Consider the following 22,098-nt stretch of genomic DNA (forward strand, 5'->3'; position numbering starts at 1 on the left):
TTAAACGTCACGAGAGCCGGGACTTGATCTATATATGGTTCACAACTGTATTTCAGGCGTCTAGACTCTAGAACAACACCTGTGTATAGTAGGTATTCAATGAATATTTGTGGAACAAATACATGTTAGCTATTTTTATTTATTATCATTGTTATTGTTAGGGAGGTAGGGTTCTTTAAAGGCTATACAAGGGCTATGAATTTATCCTAAGGACTGTGGATGCTGCTAAAGGATCTAAACAGGGAAGTGACATGCAGGATCAGTATAAATGTATGGGTACTGGGGCCAGGCAAATAACGTATTTCCCAGGCAAATAACGTATTCCCTTCAAATCAATGTGCTTTAAGTAGTTTTTCAATAGTAGTTCTCAAACTTTAGCATCCATGAGAATCCCCTGGAGGGCTTATTAAAACAGAGACTACCAGGCCCTGTCCCCAGAGTTTCTGATTCAGAAGGTTAGAATGGGTCCAAGAATTTACATTTCTAACAAATCACTGGGTGACGCTGACGCAGTTGTTCGGGGGCCACACTTTGAGAAGAGCCTGTGATTTAGAGCTCTTTTCCAAGAAAAGCAGAGAAAGGGGATCAGTGGTGAAGTCTCTTTTCCTACTGCTCCAAGCAGTTAAACTGGGTCCCAAATTTGTATGTCCCACAGGGCAAAATAAAAGCCCTCCAGCTAACTAGATCTAATCTCCTTGAAGGGAATTCCCCTTGGAGGCGGAAGGGAGGAAAGAGGGAGGAAAGGAAAGAGGGAGACAGAGGGGTGGGGAGAGAGGCAGAAGGAGAGGGGGGAGAGAGAGAGACAGATAGACAAAGGTGCAGGATCTTATCCCATCCTTCCAACCACATACAATATTTTCCCTGAGAAGAATTTTCGGGCAGATATTACTTTCTCCAACTTGTGAGATTTCTAGGAGAGTTGCATTACCCCCTTATAGACGGCCCTGCGTAGGATGGCTAACCCTGTTATCCAGCTCCAGTGACATGATTAGACTGCTGTTTCTATTAAGATCCCTCTGGTTTTCAGGAGGAAATGGACAGGAGTGGCACAAGACTCACTTGGAAGGCTGCTAAGTAACCCAGGTGAAGAGAGAGGGAATCGGGGAAAAATCGTTTGAGAGTTATTTTGGAAGTATTATTGAGAGGACATAATGATTAACTCTATTAACTATATGTAGAGAGAGGAAGGAGTCAAGGATGAGCCTCAGGTGGCTGTATGGGACGCAACATGGCGCAGGTATTTACGAAGAAAGGAAACACTAGAGGAGGAGCTGGAGTGAGGAGAGAGATGATGAAGGAGTGCCCAGAAGGCAGGTGAATATATGAACATATTGGTCTGGCCCTCAGTAGACAAGTCTGGGCTGGAAATCCAGATTTGAGAATCATCATCGTATAGATGGTAATTAAAGCCTTGGGAAAGGATGAGATCACCCAATGAGGGCATACAGAACAAGATGAGGTTTATAGTTATTTATTTTATTTTTGGCTGTGTTGGGTCTTCACTGCTGTGCATGGGCTTTCTCTAGTTGAGGTGAGCGGCGGCTACTCTTCGTTGCAGTGTGCAGGTTTCTCATTGTCGCGGCTTCTCTTGTTGCAGAGCACGGGCTCTAGGCACGCAGGCTTCAGGAGCTGTGGCACGTGGGCTCAGTAGTTGTGGCTTGCAGGCTTTAGAGCTCAGGCTCAGTAGTTGTGGCACGTGGGCTTAGCTGCTCCGTGGCATGTGGGATCTTCCTGGGCCAGGGCTTGAACCCGTGTCCCTTGCACTGGCAGGCAGATTCTTAACCGCTGCGCCACCAGGGAAGCCCCGAGGTTTTTAGCTTAACAGTAAAATTCACTGAATCATGGACTCTCTGCATGTACTGCTTTTTGTGTTTTCTTTTAAACATCTTTATTGGAGTATAATTGCTTTACAATGGTGTGTTAGTTTCTGCTGTATAACAAAGTGAATCAGCTATACTTACACATATAAGCCCATACCCCCTCCCTCTTGCATTTTCCTCCCACCCTCCCTATCTCACCCCTCTAGGTGGTCACAAAGCACGAGCTGATCTCCCTGTGCTATGCGGCTGCTTCCCACTAGCTATCTATTTTACATTTGGTACTGTGTGTGTGTATATATATATATATATATATATATATATATATATGTCCATGCCACTCTCTCACTTCGTCCCAGCTTACCCTTCCCCCTCCCCGTGGCTTCAAGTCCATTCTCTACGTCTGCATCTTTATTCCTCTCCAGCCCCTAGGTTCTTCAGAACCTTTTTTTAAAAATATATATTCCATATATATGTGTTAGCATACGGTATTTGTTTTTCTCTTTCTGACTTACTTCACTCTGTATGACAGACTCTAGGTCCATCCACCTCACTACAAATAACTCAATTTTGTTTGTTTTTATGACTGAATAATAGTCCATTGTATATATGTGCCACATCTTCCTTATCCATTCATCTGTCGATGGACACTTAGGTTGCTTCCATGTCCTGGATATTGTAAACAGTGCAGCAATGAACATTGTGGTACATGACTCTTTTTGAATTATGGTTTTCTCAGGGTGTAAGACCAGTAGTGGGACTGCTGAGTCATATAGTAGTTCTGTTTTTACTTTTTTAAGGAAACTCCATACTGCTCTCCATAGTGGCTGTATCAATTTACTTTCCCACCAACAGTGCAGGAGGGTTCCCATTTCTCCATACCCTATCCAGCATTTATTGTTTGTAGATTTTTTGATGATGGCCATTCTGACTGGTGTGAGATGATATCTCATTGTAGTTTTGATTTGCGTTTCTCTAATGATTAGTGATGTTGAGCATCCTTTCATGTGTTTGTTGGCAGTCTGTATATCTTCTTCGGAGAAATGTCTATTTAGGTCTTCTGCCCATTTTTGGATTGGGTTGTTCGTTTTTTTGATATTGAGCTGCATGAGCTGCTTGTATATTTTGGAGATTAATCCTCTGTCAGTTGCTTCATTTGCAAATATTTTCTCTCATTCTGAGGGTTGTCTTTTCGTCTTGTTTATGGTTTCCTTGCTGTGCAAAAGCTTTTATGTTTCATTAGGTCCCATTTGTTTATTTTTGTTTTTATTTCCATTTCTCTAGGGGGTGGGTCAAAAAGGATCTTGCTGTGATGTATGTCAAAGAGTGTTCTGCCTATGTTTTCCTCTAAGAGTTTTATAGTGTCTGGCCTTACATTTAGGTCTTTAATCCATTTTGAGTTTACTTTTGTGTATGGTGTTAGGGAGTGTGCTAATTTCATTCTTTTATATGTAGTTGTCCAGTTTTCCCAGCACCACTTATTGAAGAGGCTGTCTTTTCTCCATTGTATATTCTTCCCTCCTTTATCAAAGATAAGGTGACCATATGTGTGTGGGTTTATTTCTGAGCTTCCTATCCTGTTCCATTGATCTATATTTCTGTTTTTGTGCCTGTACCACACTGTCTTGATTACTGTAGCTTTGTAGTATAGTCTGAAGTCTGGGAGCCTGATTCCTTCAGCTCCATTTTTCTTTCTCAAGACTGCTTTGGCTATTTGGGGTCTTTTGTGTTTCCATGCAAATTGTGAATTTTTTTGTTCTAGTTCTGGGAAAAATGCTATTGGTAGTTTGATAGGGATTGCATTGAATCTGTAGATTGCTTTGGGTAGTATAATCATTTCCACAATGTTGATTCTTCCAATCCAAGAACATGGTATATCTCTCCGTCTGTTTGTATCATCTTTAATTTCTTTCATCAGTGTCTTATAGTTTTCTGCATACAGGTTTTTTGTTTCCTTAGGTAGGTTTATTTCTAGGTATTTTATTCTTTTTGTTGCAATGGTAAATGCGAGTGTTTCCTTAATTTCTCTTTCAGACTTTTCATCATTTGTGTATAGGAATGCAAGAGATTTCTGTGCATTAATTTTGTATCCTGCTACTTTATCAAATTCATTGATGAGCTCCAGTAGTTTTCTGGTAGCATCTTTAGGATTCTCTATGTATAGTATCATGTCATCTGCAAACAGTGACAGTTTTACTTCTTCTTTTCTGATTTGGATTCCTTTTCTTTTTCTTCTCTGATTGCTGTGGCTAAAACTTCCAAAACTATGTTGAATAATAGTGGTGAGAGTGGTCAACCTTGTCTTGTTCCTGATCTTAGTGGAAATGGTTTCAGTTTTTCACCACTGAGAACACTGCTGGCTGTGGGTTTGTCATATATGGCCTTTATTATGTTGAGGAAAGTTCCCTCTGTGCCTACTTTCTGGAGTGTTTTTATCATAAATGGGTGTTGAATTCTGTCAAAAGCTTTTTCTGCATCGATTGAGATTATCACATGGTTTATATCCTTCAATTTGTTAATATGGTGTATCACATTGATTGATTTGCGTATAATGAAGAATCCTTGCATTCCTGGGATAAACCCCACTTGATCATGGTGTATGATCCTTTAATGAGCTGCTGGATTGTTTGCTAGTATTTTGTTGAGGATTTTTGCATCTATGGTCATCAGTGATATTGGCCTGTAGTTTTCCGTTTTTGTAACATCTTTGTCTGGGTGTGGTATCAGGGTGATGATGGCCCCATAGAATGAGTTTGGGAGTGTTCCTCCCTCTGCTGTATTTTGGAAGAGTTTGAGAAAGATAGGTGTTAGCTCTTCTCTAAATGTTTGATAGAATTCGCCTGTGAAGCCATCTGGTCCTGGGCTTTTGTTTGTTGGAAGACTTTTTTTGTTGTTGTTGTTGGAAGACTTTTAATCATAGTTTCAATTTCAGTGCTTGTGATTGGTCTGTTTATATCTTCTATTTCTTCCTGGTTCAGTCTCAGAAGGTTGTGCTTTTCTAAGAATGTGTCCATTTCTTCCAGGTTGTCCATTTCATTGGCATATAGTTGCCTGTAGTAATCTCTCACGGTGCTTTGTATTTCTGCAGTGTCAGTTGTTACTTCTCCTTTTTCATTTCTAATTCTGTTGAGTCTTCTCCCTTTTTCTTGAGTCTGGCTAATGGTTTATCAATTTTGTTTATCTTCTCAAAGAACCAGCTTTTAGTTTTATTGATCTTTGCTATCATTTCCTTCATTTCTTTTTCAGTTATTTCTGATCTGAGCTTTATGATTTCTTTCCTTCTGCTAACTTTGGGTTTTGTTTGTTCTTCTTTCTCTAATTGCTTTAGGTGTAAGGTTAGGTTGTTTGAGATTTTTCTTGTTTCTTGAGGTAGGATTGTACTGCTATAAACTTCCCTCTTAGAACTGCTTTTGCTGCATCTCATAGGTTTTGGGTCATTGTGTTTTCATTGTCATTTGCTTCTAGGTATTTTTTGATTTCCTCTTTGATTTCTTCACTGATCTCTTGGTTATTTAGTAGCGTATTGTTTGGCCTCCATGTGTTTGTATGTTTTACAGTTTTTTTCCTGTAATTGATATCTCGTCTCAGAGCGCTGTGGTCAGAAAAGATACTTGATACAACTTCAGTTTTCTTAAATTTACCAAGGCTTGATTTGCAACCCAAGACATGATCTATCCTGGAGAATGTTCCATGAGCATTTGAGAAGAAAGTGTATTCTGTTGTTTTTGGAGTGAATGTCCTGTAACTATCCATTAAGTCCATCTTCTTTAATGTGTCATTTAAAGCTTGTGTTTCCTTATTTATTTTCATTGTGGATGATCTGTCCATTGGTTAAAGTCCCCTACTATGACTGTGTTACTGTCAATTTCCCCTTTTATGGCTGTTAGCATTTGCCTTATGCATTGAGGTCCTCCTATGTTGGGTACATAAGTACTTACAAATTGTTATACTTCTTCTTGGATTGATCCCTTTATCATTATGTAGTGTCCTTCTTTGTGTCTTGTAATAGTCTTTATTTTAAAGTCTATTTTGTCTGATATGAGAATTGCTACTCCAGCTTCCTTCTGATTTCCATTTGCATGGAATATCTTTTTCCACCCCCTCACTTTCAGTCTGTATGTGTCCCTAGGTCTGAAGTGGGTCTCTTGCAGACAGCATATATACGGGTCCTGTTTTTGTATCCATTCAGCCAGCCTATGTCTTTTGGTTGGAGCATATTTACATTTAAGGTAGTTATCAATATGTATGTTCCTATTACCATTTTCTTAATTGTTTTGGGTTTGTTATTGTAAGTCTTTCCCTTGTGTTTCCTGCCTAGAGACGTTCCTTTAGCATTTGTTGTAGAGCTGGTTTGGTAGTGCTGAATTCTCTTACCTTTCGCTTGTCTGTAAAGGTTTTTTTTTTTTTTTTTTTTTTGCGGTACGTGGGCCTCTCACTGTTGTGGCCTCTCCCGTTGTGGAGCACAGGCTCTGGATGTACAGGCTCATCGGCCATGGCTCACGGGCCTAGCCACTCCGCGGCATGTGGGATCTTCCCGGACCGGGGCACGAACCCGTGTCCCCTGCATCGGCAGGCGGACTCTCAACCACTGCGCCACCAGGAAAGCCCGTCTGTAAAGGTTTTAATTTCTCTGTCGAACCTGAATGAGATCCTTGCTGGGTAGAGTAATCTTGGTTACAGGTTTTTCCCTTTCATCGCTTTAAATATGTCCTGTCACTCCCTTCTGGCTTGCAGAGTTTCTGCTGAAAGATCAGCTGTTAACCTTATGGGGATTCCCTTGTATGTAATTTGTTGCTTTTCCCTCGCTGCTTTTAGTATTTTTTCTCTGTATTTAAGTTTTGACAGTTTGATTAATGTGTCTTGGCGTGTTTCTCCTTGGATTTATCCTGTATGGGACTCTCTGCGCTTCCTGGACATGACTGACTATTTCCTTTTCCGTATTAGGGAAGTTTTCAACTTGCATGTACTGTTAATCACATCTGAGAAAAGCCTTGTTATTTGGTTGATGTGGCCAAATTCAAAGGCACTATCCTCATTTACCAGAGGCATTTTATTTAATCAAAGGGCCTAGTGCCTATGATGATGATGAAGAAAACATAAACAACAATAACCAGCATTGAGTTCTTATTACGTGCCAGGCACTGTGTGCTTTTCATGTAGTACTAATTATTGAAAGTAGTCTCAAACCCTCTGAGGTAGATATTCTTATTAGCCTCATTTTACCAATGAAGAAACAGAGGCAGAGAGAAATTAAATAACTTACTCAAGGTCCTATAACACATAAGTGGCAGAGCCAGGATTTGAACCCAGGAGTCTGGTTCTAAATCTGTGCTCTTAAAATCACTCTACACACTAAAAAACACTCAAATGTTACTATTTAGAACACACATTAAGCAAGGGAAAATTAACGCATTAATGATTTTGGCACATCTTCTATTTAATGAGAAATTCTTACACAGAACGCCATAATTTATTCATTAACTATAAAACGCGGCAGATTACCTTGAAAAATGTAAATGCTGACTATCTACGTAACAGGTTCTTTTAATAGCTTTGTTTTTAATTCTGGCTTATAAACGCAACCTATATTTTAGCTCTTAACAATACCAATGTATGCTTTTGTGTAACTACTACTAACATTTGCCAATGTAAAGGTCATCTGTTCATCTTCTCTGTCAAAAATGAAAAACACTTAATACTACTACTCAGTTAATTAAATGTCAGTTTTCATCTTCAAAGCACTTTACTCACATTAGATAATTAATTTTCTAATACCCCATTGTAAGATAAATAGTATTATTTCCACTACATAAATAAGGAAACCACGGAGATGAATTATTAGCCCAAGGAGAATTAAATTTCAGAGTTAGAATTCAGACTGCCCAATCTTTCCCTTCCTTAATTTAAGCCTCCTTGTAAAATCCAAAATACCCAAGGTTGTCTCCTAGTGCACACAGATAGTCAGTAGAAGCATCATTATACGAGAGGCCCAGCTTACCTCAGAAGATCCGCAAGAGTGATTGTCTCCCTCTGCCAAAGCAATGACAGGTAGCAGAAAGCTAGCGTCCGTGGCACAGTCATCTTCACAATTCCCTTCTCCTTTCGCAGTGAATACTCAACTCCGTCAAGAGATCCAGAACAGACAGATGCTGTTTCTAAAAGGACAAAGGGAGATTTTTAAAAGCACAAGCAACTATTTTGGACAACAAAGAAGAAACCAGCAAAATCCAAAGAGGTATTTTAAATATCTTTAGGTTACTGATATGATCTTTACAAAGAACAATTTGGCAATAAAGAGCAATAACGATTCAGAAGAAAATTGGCCAAAAAGGTAACTGCTGGTTCTTTGTTGGGAGTCGGATGAGCTGAGATTCCAAGGAGGGATTTGTCTTGTTTGAATTTTTGTATAGTTAACAGGAACAATTTTTCAAATAAATAAAAGGACAAACAATTACAAAGCAAAAAATGTGTAATTCCTTTGAGTCACGCCTCAACTCACGTGTCCCCTTCTCTGAGAGGCTCTCCAAACACTAGCTAAGGCAGCACCCCCTCCCACTCCCATCCTCCAGGCATCCTCCCCCACGGGGCATTATTCCATCCTCAACTCATTCATTCCACAAATACTTATCCACCTCATTCTTTGTGCCACTCTTCTACCTCTGGGGAAATGACAGTGTACAGTCTCTCATCTCTCCTAAAACCTACATACTAGTAGTGACAGACAGTAAATAAACGCCCCCCCCACACACACACAAAAATTTGCAGACAGTGGTTAAGCACAACACAGATGAATAGCACTGGAGCGGCATACAAAATGATGGAAGGGAAGAGACATGTGCTATTTTACACAGGTGGTCAGAGAAGCCGCTTTGGGGAAGTGACATCTGAGCAGAGACCTGAATGAAATCAGAGAATAAGTCTTAAGGATCTGGAGAGGAACACCAAGTACATTAGCAGAGTCAACCTGAAGGAACATCAAGGAAGCCAGTGTGGCGAGAGCACCACGGGTGAGGGGCAAGTGTTAAGACATGACAGGAGAGAGTAAGAAACCATATTGCTAAAGGGCTTTGTTGGTCATGATTTGTACTTTAGATTTTCTTCTAAGTACGTAAGAAGTTTCTGGAGAGTTTTAAACAGAAGAGCTACATGATCTCATTTATGGTTTTAAAAGGTTCCCCTGGCTGCTATGAAGAGTGGAGCTGGGGCGGGCACACGGGAGACCACGATTCCAGGTGGACAACGACGGGCACTTGTACTGGAGCGGCGACCCTACAGATGGTGAGATGTGGCTGGATTCTGGACATATTTTGAAAGCAGAGTCAAGAGGATTTACTGATGGACTGGATGTGAAGAATGAGAAAAAAAGAGAAGACAAGTAGGATTCTAAGGGTTTTGGACTGAGCGACAAGAATGGAGATGCCAGTCACTGAGACAAGGAAGATGGCAAAAGATCAGGTTTGACGAGAAATCAAGATATCAGAATTGCACAAGTGTAAGATTTTATTAAGCATACAAACAGAAATGTTGAGGGTAGCTGAATATAAAAAATCCTATAGTTGAGAGGATGGGCAAGAGATAGGAATTTTAGGGTTGTCAGGATATAACTGGTGTTTAAAGTAAGGAGTGAGGGTAGATTTAAAAAGCAGGATGAGAAAAAAAAAAAAAAAGAAAAAGCAGGATGAGGAATGACCCTGAGAAACTCCAAGTTTTCTCGGGCAAAAACTCTCCAAATTATCCCTCAAAATCCCCTTTTCCGGGCTTCCCTGGTGGCGCAGTGGTTGAGAGTCCACCTGCCGATTCAGGGGACACGGGTTCGTGCCCTGGTCAGGGAGGATCCCACATGCCGTGGAGAGGCTGGGCCCGTGAGCCATGGCCGCTGAGCCTGCGCGTCCGGAGCCTGTGCTCCACGACGGGAGAGGCCACAACAGTGAGAGGCCCACGTACCGCAAAAAAAAAAAAAAAAACATGCAAAGATTCAGGGTCAAGGCATGTTGTGGCAACACTGTTTATAATAAGACAAAAATTTCAAACAACCAAATGACTGGAATAGAAATGTAATTAAATAATTCCATGCAAGGGAGCAGTGCATAACAATTTACACAATGCTTTAGATCAGTGGTTTTCAAGGTGCAGACCCTGGAGCAGGTATATTAGCATCACCTGAGAACTTACTAGAGCCGCAAATTACCGAACCTACCAGTCTGTGGTTTAACAAGCCCTCCAGGTGATTCTGGTGGATGCTAAAGTTTGAAGACTACAGTTTTAAAGAAATATACAAGGACACAGATTTCCATAAAATATTATGTTAAAACCTTCTATATATATTATATATATAATAACATGTAGGGACTTCCAGTTAAGATGGCAGATTGAAAACATACATTAGGCTCTGTTCTGTCCCACTTCAATTATAAAGAAATTTTCAAAAGATATAAATACGAGAACAAATAACATGGAAAAGGAGACAATGGTAATAAAATTTTAAAAGCTGGAAAGCAAATGGATGGCTGATTATTGCCTTAGCAGTGCTGAGAAAGCTGGATTCACAGCCAGCAGTAGGGAAAGCCAGAAAGCAATCTAATTTTCCCCTGGGGACCTCTAAGGAAAGCTCAGGAATCGATTAAACCAGGTACTCCTGGAAACTGAGTGAAGTAGGACTAATACTGGGAGGAGAGCTTGAAAGTCCGATTAAGAAGAAGTTAGGCACCCAGACTTCTCCCCAAACTCCATGCGGCCAAATGACTGCTCCCCAATCTTGCCAGAAAATTGGAAGTTTCTCCTCTAGAGACAGTAAAACAAAGGGCTCTCTGGGATAGGGCCTCAGTCACATACACAGTTGAAGTAGGGGTATCTTACTGAAAACAGGAGGATTAAGTGAACGTTTACATATTGAGTATTGAGACAACTCCTTCCTCCCCTGAGGCCTTTTTCCCACCCAGTTCCCAGAACAGGCAGGTTTACAACCTCCAAATGGAAAATCTGATCAGCTAGGGGGGAAATAAATTAAAGATGACAATGCTGAAGGTTCACTAAGAAAAGAAACCAGAGCAAAGCTGACAAGATTAATCATGGGTAGAAAGTTTCAATCAACTTTTCAATCTCCATTCTCAAACAGGACTAGCCTTCTTAGGCTTGCTAAACACTTAAAGAAATCCTCTAATATAAACAGGCAAGGCCAAAACAAATTTTCAAATCCGTGGGAAATAATATTAATATCCTCAGCAAAATAAGAAAAGATGCTCCACAAAAATGAGGGCGTGAACCAAGAGGGAAGATGAAATGAGATCAAGGCAATAAGAAATTTAACAAGAGAGAGGTGACAGAATCCTTGGAATGGTGGTAAAGAGATGTCCGGTTTTGTCCCAAACCGGAAATCAAGATGTAGTACTAGAAGCATGCGATAGGGATACGCAGGTTGCAAAAGAGCTGAAAATGAATGCCTCTTGGAAACAGGACATTTCGGGGAGACAATGGACTGCAATTTATTTTTATTTGTTATTTTTGTAATTTATTATAACAAGTCATAAATTTATTTGAATTAACATGCATGTAGAATTCTGATTAAAAAAATTTAAAGAATGATGAAATAGCTCACATTTTTGCAAAACAAAATAATAAAACTCTTTCCCTTTCTCTCTATATATACATGAATAAAAAACCTGAGCTACGATGAAGTGAGAGAGTGGCATGGACATATATACACTACCAAATATAAAATGGATGGCTAGTGGGAAGCAGCTGCATAGCACAGGGAGATCAGCTCGGTGCTTTGTGACCACCTAGAGGGGTGGGATAGGGAGGGTGGGAGGGAGACACAAGAGGGAGGGGATATGGGGACATATGTATACTTATAGCTGATTCACTTTGTTGCACAACAGAAACTAACACAACATTGTAAAGCAATTATACTCCAATTAAAAAAAACAAAAACAAAAAAACCTTTTGGAGTATAGTAGAATTCAGTGGCAGTGGTTACTCTGGGGTGATACAATAACTGGTGATTTTATTTTCTTTATGAATATCTGCATTTCTTTGGCCGCACCGCACAGCTTGTGGGATCTTAGTGCCCCGACCAGGAATTGAACCTGGGCCCCGGCAGTGAAATCCTAACCACTGGACCGCCAGGGAATTCCCATGAATACCTCCATTTTATAGTTTTGTAATAAGAGTTGTCTGAATAGTTACACTTAATGTAAAAATGAAAATGAGGCTCTAAGGATCACCATTTACTAAAAAACAAACATGCAAACAAAAATCCCTAACACAGGTAAATAATCACGATGCTTTCTTTAGAAGGCTTGGATGGGGGTACTTTCCTGGTGGTCCAGTGGGTAAGACTCTGCACGCCCAATGCAGGGGGCCTGGGTTTGATCCCCGGTCAGGGAACCAGATCCTGCATGCACGCCACAACTGAGAGTCTGCATGCCGCAACGAAGATTCTGTGTGCTGCAACTAAGACCCAGCACAGTCAAAATAAACAAAGAAACCAAATAAATAAATATATTTTAAAAAAATAAATAAAAGGCTTGGATGGTTTAGAGTCGTAGTCCTCTGGGACTATCTGAGCCAGGCTTGCCTGAAAGCATGGAGAAGGAAACTCCAGAGACTCCATGCAGCCCAATTGTCCTAGGATTCTAACTTCTTTGGACACAAAATGTAACTTAACTGATATCTGTGTCATTGTGCAGTCCAACAAGAAATGTAGATATGCTGAAGAAAACAAAACAAAACAAAACAAAACCAATGAGGATATGCTGATAATAGGAATTTTTAATCTCTGGAGGGCTAGGGGCTTGCAAATAAGCACTCCACACTTCTGAAGTGTTTTGCTGAAAATGTTATATAACCATGCTTAATGCAGATTTCAACAACCCCTAACACCAGAGGTTTGGGAAGCTCTCTCTCAAAGAACTCTATCAGCACACATCAAGGTTCTAGCAATCTATAATAAATTCTTGGTCTGTTCTTTGAGCTCTGTTTTCCACCACTTTTTCTTTTTTAAAGGAGTGTGGAAACTAATATGAATAAATGCTTTCAGGAGGTCTATATCTGTAACCTTAAATATATTCCTCATCTACTTTAAATTATGGAATTAAAGCAGAAGGTAAGACACATGTATACACACACATAATATGGTACGTTTTATTCAGCCTGCTATGCTGAGAAATTGGGCGACTTATCTTTGACTCTTGTCTGTCTTACCTTATGGCTAAGTTCTGCCATTTCTCTGCTGCAACTTTTCTTTGAAAATTCTGAGCCCACACCTATCCTTACGGAGCTAGCATCCTTTGTGGATCTACTTACTGTTTAGCTCCCTTTAAAAATCACACCAAAAAACTCACGTAGAGACGATGTACCTTTTTAAAAATCGCACTAAGATTTCATTTAGTTTACCTTTCTCCTTGCCATATGATTCAACAAGTCATTCTTCCTTGCTAGGCCAAGTTTCCCTCCTTGGAATATGAAGAGATTAGACTATTTTTAAGATGCATTGCCAGCTAGTTTGATTCTCATCTTACCTGATTGCGATGCTTTGATGATGGGGAAAGGCTTTTGAGTGTGGACATCAGGCTGAGATTCTGCTCCACTTTCAACAAAAGAAGGACAGCTCAGGTCACTCAGCAGCTCAGGCTCACTGTCCCAGTCTGAATGACTTGGATTATCTTCTAATACCTATTTTGTAAAATGTATAAATTATGATTTTACAGGAATTTACAACATAATTAATTTCCACAAACGTCAACAATTCCTGAGCATCACAAACACCAGAAAAGGACCCCTCTAGAGACCTGCAGCCGTCCGCCCAGTCCCCGCGACTGCAAGAGCCCGACTTCCGCACGTGCTCCCCAGCACCTCCCGGCAACGCTTCTTGGAGAAGGGCTTCAGTCAAGCGTGAGCAAGGAAACAGGCAGACATGTCAGGCCTCCTTCTCTCTGTAACTAACACCTCTCTTGCAACACCAATAAAAACATCAAGTGTCAATAATGACTCCAGGCACACTAAGGCTTGACAAGGATATACTATCTCTTACCCTTGTTTAATTTTTCACACATGTATTGTTGGAATGGTGGTCAGAGTGTCCCTAAGAAAAGTCAGCGGGCTGGCTACCTAAAGGCCTCACTGACTGACATTACCTTGGGGAACTGATCACAGTCAAAAAGCCATGCTCTCAACCACGCAGGCCAAGAAACTTGATCTTATTATGAAGAGATAAAGCTCATGTTAAAGAAAACCACAAGAGAATGAGACAAAAAAAATCAGGGACAGGATAATGCTTGCGTGTTCTGTCAAGCACATCCCCTCCGACAGGCGAGCCCACGAGGGGCCAGGCAACCATAAAGCTGGCTGATAAGCGGAGACTCTGAGAAAACCGAAGCAATCCTGAGGAAACGTCCACAGGCTCCCGCAGGCAACCGTCTGCCGGCAGCTCCACCACGCGCTCTGCCCTCCATCGGATTCTTCTGGTGTGCTCTCCACGCTCCCCTCTAAAGCCAGTGTCTCCCTTTGTGCACTCGATCCCACCCACCTTCTACTCAAAGGTTAGCACTCACTTCTATTCGTTCTCCATCAAGAATTTCTTCTTTCTCCTGTATCGTTCCTATCAGTGCACCATCATGAATTCCACTTGAAGAAAAAAATTCCCCTTGACTCCAGCTACAAGGCGATTTCTCTGTACTTCTTCGCAGCAAAGTGCCCAGAGAGAGCTGTCCAGACTCGCTGGCTCCAATTCCTCTCCTCTCCGTCCCCCATTCCAGGCGGAGTTTTGATCCCACTGCTCCGCTCTTCGACTGTCAGCCCTCTCCCTTCCTGAGCTGGAGGCAGCATTTCTCCCAGTGGATCACTCCCCTCCTCTTGAAACACTCTGTCCCTTGGTTTCTAGAATGCCCCCTTCACTCCCTAGGCTTTCCTCCCACCTCACCAGTGGCTCCTCAGGCTTCTTTGCTGATTCCTCCCTCTTTTATCCCAGACACCTTAACCCTAGCGTGGCCCAGAGCTCAGTTCTTGGTCCTCTTCTCTGTCTTCACTCCTCAGGGATGTCATCTGGTCTTGTGGTTTTAAATACCATTCACTACATATATTGCTTTCAATTCTAAAATGCACTCCCATGTCTCCGCATTCTAACATCCCTGAAATCAGGATGTGTCTTACAATCAGAGGCATGTCATGATTTAATCTGCAGCATTATCTTTTCTTGGAAGTACTTAAAATAATGGTGCATCTTACAAACAATGGCATTTTAGTTTTGATTATAGTGTAAGCTGCCAGCTTCTAAATTTACATCTCCAGCCCAGACCTCTCCTCTGAGCTGAAGATCTGCATATCTGAGGACGTGATATTTCCTTTTGGATGTCCAAAAGCTGTCTCAAATTTATGCCCAAAACTGAACTATCATTATTCCTGCTCCACCTGCTACTTCTTTTCTTTTTTATTTATTTTATTTTTGGCTGCATTGGGCCTTCGTTGCTGTGCGCGGGCTTTCTCTAGTTGCAGCGAGTGGGGGCCCCTCCTCGTTGCGGTGCACGGGCCTCTCATTGTGGTGACCTCTCTCGTTGCGGAGCACGGGCCCTAGGCGGGCAGGCTTCAGCAGTTGCGGCACGCAGGCTCAGTAGTTGTGGCTCGCGGGCTCTAGAGCACAGGCTCAGCAGCTGTGGCACACGGGCTTAGTTGCTCCACGGCATGTGGGATATTCCCGGACCAGGGCTTGAACCCATGACCCCTGCACTGGCAGGCGGATTCTTAACCACTGTGCCACCAGGGAAGCCCCCACCTGCTATTTCTAAACTTCTTGTTCTTAGGACCTATTTCTTTCACTGCTGGGTCACTAAATTCTGCATGTGGAACCTACGAGACCCCAACCAAAGAAGGAAACGCTGGGCCAAGTTTCTAAGCTCTTAACAAAAGTCTGTCAAATAGATTCAGAATCTCTTCCCAGCCCTGGAGAGTAAGTATCACACATAAAACACATCAAAGCTTACCAAACCCACGTTTCTCAGCAGTGGAATCCGCCCCTACCCCAAATAAAATGATCCATGGCACACTTACAAAGCACTAATAGCAAACTGCTAAAAATCTAACTGCTTTGACGGATGGGGGTGCGTGGTGAAACACCCAGATGATAACTGAGCTGAATCTTGAAACACCGAGTAAAGGAAGTAGGTGTTCCAAGCAGAAAGAATAATATACGCAAAAAAGCTTTCAATAGCACAACGGTAGAAATTCCTTAAGCTTCTGTTTAGAAACTTAGCCACAAATTTCTTTGTTTTCAACTGGCCAAATAAGACATCAATGTCTTATTTGGGGTCAGTGTCTAGATCAGTGACCCTGTCCTTCTGGACTGTAAAGGAAACCTCTTCACTGAAAACCCTCTGACAAGCAACATAAACCCAGGTAAGGCTGAACCTCATCTTCATCTCTACCCTTCACTAGACATGTTTTCTGGTCCCACTTTTCAGATTTGTGACTTACCGTAGTTTTCCTTCTACTGGTATAAACTGGGTTTTTACAATATGCCTGCTTGCTCTTCTGAAGGTAGCGCTTCCAAAAATTATGTAAAACTTCATTCTAAGGTAGAAGGGAAATGAGCGGTGCTTCAGGTTATGATGACAAATATACTGGCACATCTACACCACAGAATCGCTACTCTCCTGTCCTTTACATACTGCTTCCATCTATATGTATTCTTACCTTTCTTACCTAAATTTCCTTAAGAAGAATGATCATTTCAATGTCAGGTATACGGGAAGCATGGAATAAATTCTTCTTAATCTTAGATTTTAGTTCCTTATGGTCACCTAGTTGAATCCCTTCCTTTGACAAGTTAAGCAAATTAAGATTCAGAGAAAGAAAGTAACTTACATGTGACTACACTTCCAGTTAGGGGCAAAGCTGCTCCTGGGTCCAGTGACCTATTGACACCCCTCCCTCTTACTGCCCCCACCCTCGTCCAAGTGAAAGTAAAACAAAACAAACAAACAAAACAATTTTTCCATTTATTCATCACCTACCTGCTAGGTACAAGGCATCCATAAGCTTTAACACAATCCTGCAAGATAGCTACTATCTCTTATTTTACCACTGAAGAAACTGAGTAACTTTGCCAAGATGACCTAGCCAATAAGTAGAAAGGCCATGAATGGGATTTGGAGTCGGTCCTGATTCCAGAGCCTGTGTTCTGGCTGTGCCATTTAACTGGTCAGGTCTAAACGGTTATACTCATGGGTTAATTTCAGAGAACCTGTTTTCAGGATTAATCCCGATGAAGCAGATAGAAGGCTACACAGGTATAAACCCTACTGAAGCTAGTTGGTGTAACGAATAGAAACCACTTATTGAAAAACACTTATACACAGGATGACTGCAAGGAGAAACCAGATTCACAAAGCCCAGACTACCAGTAATCTTACCTGACGCAGTGACTGTCATGGGTAAGGCTCAGAGTCCACTTAGGCCATGCACTGGCCTACGGGTCATCCTGCCAGCCTGCCGCAGACACTGGTTTGAACAGCAAAGGCTGCTTTACGAATCTCTTCTTGGTGACTTCAGGAGACACTGACCTTTCTCCCTTTTCTTTTTGCTCTTATTTTCATTTATGAGCATACTGCTATATACCGTCGTGTTTACTCACGCCACATATGCATGAAACCCTCTCTCCAGCTACGCTGAATCCAGCAGCATCACTGTCATCTGGAAACTTGTTAGAACTGCAAATTCTTGGGCCCTACTCCAGACCTACTTAATCAGAAACTCTGGAATGAGGTCAAGCGATCTGTGTTTTAACAAGCCTTTTAGGTGATTCTGATACACACACACTCAAGTTTAAAAACCACTGGTTGAATGTATCACTCCACAAAGCGCATTCTCTGGAACTCAAGTCCCGATGGATGCTACCCACACGTATACATGCCAAAGGATTTTGCTCTCAAATTGTGAATACTGCATACGACATCCCCTAGGAAATTAAAAAGCACACTAACACAAAAAAGGCACCAATAAGTGGGCAAAGTTATTTGTTTTACTTTAACCCAGTGTTTCCTAAATACCTGAAGACTAAAACCTTATTTTCTTTTGGACGTATTACTTATTTCTATCCTGTAGAACACACTTTAGGACTTGCTGGTCTAGTAAAAGGATTAAAGCAAAATCATCAGAAAAATGATTCTTTCTAGTAGGCCTAATGTTATTACTGATAGCCCTCCTTAGTATCACTCTAAGTCTACTGTTCTTCAAACAACAAAATGTAAAGCTAACATCTAGGCACAAATGGACTTACCTTTAACTCTGGGCCTACTCCAAGGGTCTGTAAGGCTTTTGCTTGTTGATAAAGTATGTGCTGAAAACCTTCGCACACATACCAATCCCAGCCTTTCTCTAAATGACAAATGACAGGTTTCAGATATTTGCATTCCCAACTTACTAAATGTAATGGTGCTACATAGTTACAATTGTGTTTTATACACTTCAACTGGAATTTTTTCATACCCCTGAGTAGAGTTTCCATTCTTATACTCTCTTGCTTCCCATCTGGCAAACCTGTACATAAATGCTAAAGCTAAACAACATATTTATAATTTATCAGATTTTAAATATTTTAAATTATCTATAGTTTTTCTGAAATGTTAATGTTCAGAGACAGAAAAATGAACAGTCACCACATTAAAAAATGAAATAAGTTTTATAAATGTATACTGTACTGAACAATGGCCAGCAGAATCCTAAATGAAAGGATACTCAACACTCAGCCACTGCTTGTATGACTCCTCTGTTCCAACTCACATGGAAAGGGAACAATGAGTATTTGGAGAATGAACGAACAAAAGTGAAGATGTGAAGCTCCAAGATCGCAGGAAAGGGCAATAAGAATATACAAAGAAAGTAAACTGCTCAACGGCATTCTCCTTTTCTCAAGATGGTTCTAGGTTCTTGGGTGAAACTGAAAGCAAGGAAGTTAAGATTTATTGAGCTCAGCCTAGTTACCAGGTATTTTAAGTAGATTATTTTCTTCCAACCTCAAAACAACCTTAAGAGATTGTGACGAGAACTGCCACTGCAATGGACAAAGCTACATGTTTAAATAAAACTACCAGTTGAAGAGAATGTTAAAATCTGTTAAGACCCTTATGTTTTACCCCTCCCTACTGGACAAATACTGTAACTCTTTGAAAAATATGTTATGAGCGCACAGCTTCTGAAGTCTGTTACCATGACTCCAAGAGGTTCTCTCCCCTCAGAATGTCACAGGACTCCTATGCCCTTCCCTTACCTCAAATGTCACAAGGCCTTCCCACCCCTGCTGACTAATGCACTTTCTGGAAAGGGTCTTAGCTTGTATAGGAGTAAAATAGGAAGCCTGTAATTTTGACGTTTTCCAAAGGTGAGGGAGTTTAAACTCTCCAAGCTCTATCCATGTGTGCTCTCTCCTTCCTGCACACTGCTCTGACAAACTGATAAAGTCGTATTTTAAATTCTCAGTCTGGGTTCCTATTCTATATAATAAATGGTATTACATTCTCACTTTACAGATGAAGAAGCAACTAAGGACAAAGAGGTTGAATATAAGACTCAACATTTAATTTGAAGCACCTGACGTTCCTTCAGCAATTTAAGTTTAAAATATACAATTTTAACTATTAGATAGGTCAAGTCCAAATTAATCAGGTTTTACTCTAATAAAATTTAATTAAAATTAATCAGGTTTAGCCTAATAAAAATAGTCACCACTAAAGGTTAAACAGGAACATGAGTTGGCATTTTGGCAGTCTCTCTGTTATTCATCTAAGAACAGCAATGTATTTCATATAGATATTTCATTAACATTTATATATATAATGTATTTCATGTGTGTATCCTTAAAGCTACCTCAGATAGAAGAGTCCACCATTACCATTAGCCTAGTTTCAAACCTGAGAATCTGGCCCTAGGCAATTAGTCACAGAAATAAAAAGCATCAGCTAAACTTAACCTCAGATTCTTCTCAATAATGATTAATTATTATGTACTCACTGGATTAATGAAATAGAGTACTTTTCAAAGCACACCCATGCTGAGCTTATTTTAAGGGAAAATAATTTTCCCTATTTTAAAAGGGTGTGTTCAAAATTCAGTGTGAGAAATGGATTTCTGAAAGCTGAATATCATGTTTAACCTGCCTAACCTGACAACTCCACAGCTGATTCATTTCAGAAAATAAGCATTTTTCTTTAAAAGCACAGAAAATCATATAATAGATAACAGATACAAAACAGAAAAACATACACCAACACACAAAAAGAAATATGCTACATTTGCTAAGATTATTTTTGGCATAATAGTTGCTCCACTGGAAAATCAAGTCATTAACAATAAGCAGAATAAAAAATGGACATGTTTTAAGACATCTGCTTCCAATTTTACCATCAACAATTATCCACTCTAATTCTACTTTGGATTACCTGCTTAAAATTCTGGCAACTTCTTTAGAATCTATTTAAAATTCCATTCCACATCCCCAAATCATGAAAGTGAAAACATGATTGAAAAATGCTAAGCACATATGAAGAAAGAGCTTACCAAGTTTTCGTTTTCTTTTAAGTCCCCGGTTGATGGCTTGTATTTTAGTATTAGGAATAGCCCCAGTGTTTATAACTTCCCTAGATCTCTGCAGGAAATAGAAGCAGACCATTAAAAAGACCATAAAAAGATAGTTTTACATCTCCTTAACTATACTGCCAAGCATGTTCTGGGATGTATAATGAACCAGATTGTGAGTGCCAGGACCAATGATGGTAATATTTTGGGAAAATTAGATAAAGTGTAACATTCTGGTTAGCCTTTATATTGCTTTTTTTTTTTTTGCGGTACGCGGGCCTCTCACTGTTGTGGCCTCTCCCGTTGCGGAGCACAGGCTCCGGACGCGCAGGCTCAGCGGCCACAGCTCACGGGCCCAGCCACTCCGCGGCATGTGGGATCTTCCTAGACCGGGGCACGAACCCGTGTCCCCTGCATTGGCAGGCGGACTCTCAACCACTGCGCCACCAGGGAAGCCCTATATTGCTTTCTGATTCAAAATTTCTCAGTACCTAAAACTGTGCCAGGAACACAGTAAACACTAAATAAATGTATGTCAAATGAATAAACTTTTATTTTAAATTGATTTTTAATTGTCTGAAACCAATCGTAAAGTCAAATTTATTCACTTTTTTCTCTATCCAAAACATACTTTGAAATTAAAATAACTTCTGTATTCACTGTAGTCAGCAATGCCTAAGCTACATACAGATTAGTTTCATCCTACTTTTCTATGTGTTTGAATAATACTCTAAAACAGCTTTATTTATGAAATTATAAAAGTGCTACTTTTATTCTTAATCAAACCTATAGGATTTTAGAATGACTAAATGCTGAGTACAGTTCATCCCAAAGTCTTCAATTCTAAGTTCTCTCAAGGGCTGGTATCCAAGATTCTGGCTCTCTCACAACCAAAATATAAAAGAATTAGGTCTAAATGATGGGGAAAAGGTGAACATTTTTAACCAACAGGGAACATTTGTCCAAATTTAGAGATTTGGAATGAAATTTATCTTCAACTTTCATTAAGAACAAAAGAAATGTCTCTAACAGGATTTTTGGAATACATCCTCTCTTGTTAAAGAAACCACATTCAGAGCAGTTCTGGTGGACTGGGTTGGCCACACTGAGAAAATAAGACATGTCAGAATACACACCAAAGCAGTTACCCAGCAAAAACAGGTAAAACCTATAAACAGTAGGCAAGAAAAAAAAAAAAAAGGGCTTAAAATCTGGATTAGACAAAATGTGAAATAACTAAAAGCCAGAAAAAGCTACATATACAAACTGAAGCTGTAACTAATTAAATTACTGAATAGTTATATTGTGGAATATTTATACAGTCAATTAACACGTCCACAAATGTGCAGAATAACACAGGACAATATTTATTAAGACAGAACATTCAGTGGTACTCACCCACATCCCCTTTCCCTTCTCATACACAGAAAAAAAAAAAAAAGAAGACTAAATGGAAGTTATGAAAAGAAATGTTGTATGTTGAGATCACTGATAATTTTAGCTTTCATCTTCATAATTTCTAAATTTTCTACAATAAATCTGCTCTTATGATCATAAAAATCTATTAAACTCACACAATTCTAGCATACACCTTTATTAAATACCCACAAAATACTTCCGAGAATGTCTATAATATAAATTGGCCGGATTTAAGACCTGAAAATTTTTTTCCTGTATAAAATCAATCAAGATAACATTCTAATTCCTTTATCAATTC

The 22,098-nt window shown here is 40.2% G+C and overlaps 1 protein-coding gene across 1 annotated transcript in view; it reads right to left on the reverse strand.

Moving 5' to 3' along the window:
* TAF1B (TATA-box binding protein associated factor, RNA polymerase I subunit B) overlaps positions 1-22,098 on the reverse strand; it is a 59,134-nt gene that overhangs the window by 33,638 nt on the left and 3,398 nt on the right. The window contains exons 3-7 of the mRNA XM_079941412.1: positions 20,364-20,451; positions 18,088-18,185; positions 16,284-16,379; positions 13,337-13,490; positions 7,816-7,972 (exon numbers count right to left, since the gene is read on the reverse strand). Coding sequence (XP_079797538.1) covers positions 7,816-7,972; positions 13,337-13,490; positions 16,284-16,379; positions 18,088-18,185; positions 20,364-20,451 — 593 coding nt within the window. The remainder of the gene's footprint in view (positions 1-7,815; positions 7,973-13,336; positions 13,491-16,283; positions 16,380-18,087; positions 18,186-20,363; positions 20,452-22,098) is intronic.

This window comes from Stenella coeruleoalba, assembly GCF_951394435.1.
Source record: "Stenella coeruleoalba genome assembly, chromosome: 13".
NCBI lineage: Eukaryota > Metazoa > Chordata > Mammalia > Artiodactyla > Delphinidae > Stenella > Stenella coeruleoalba.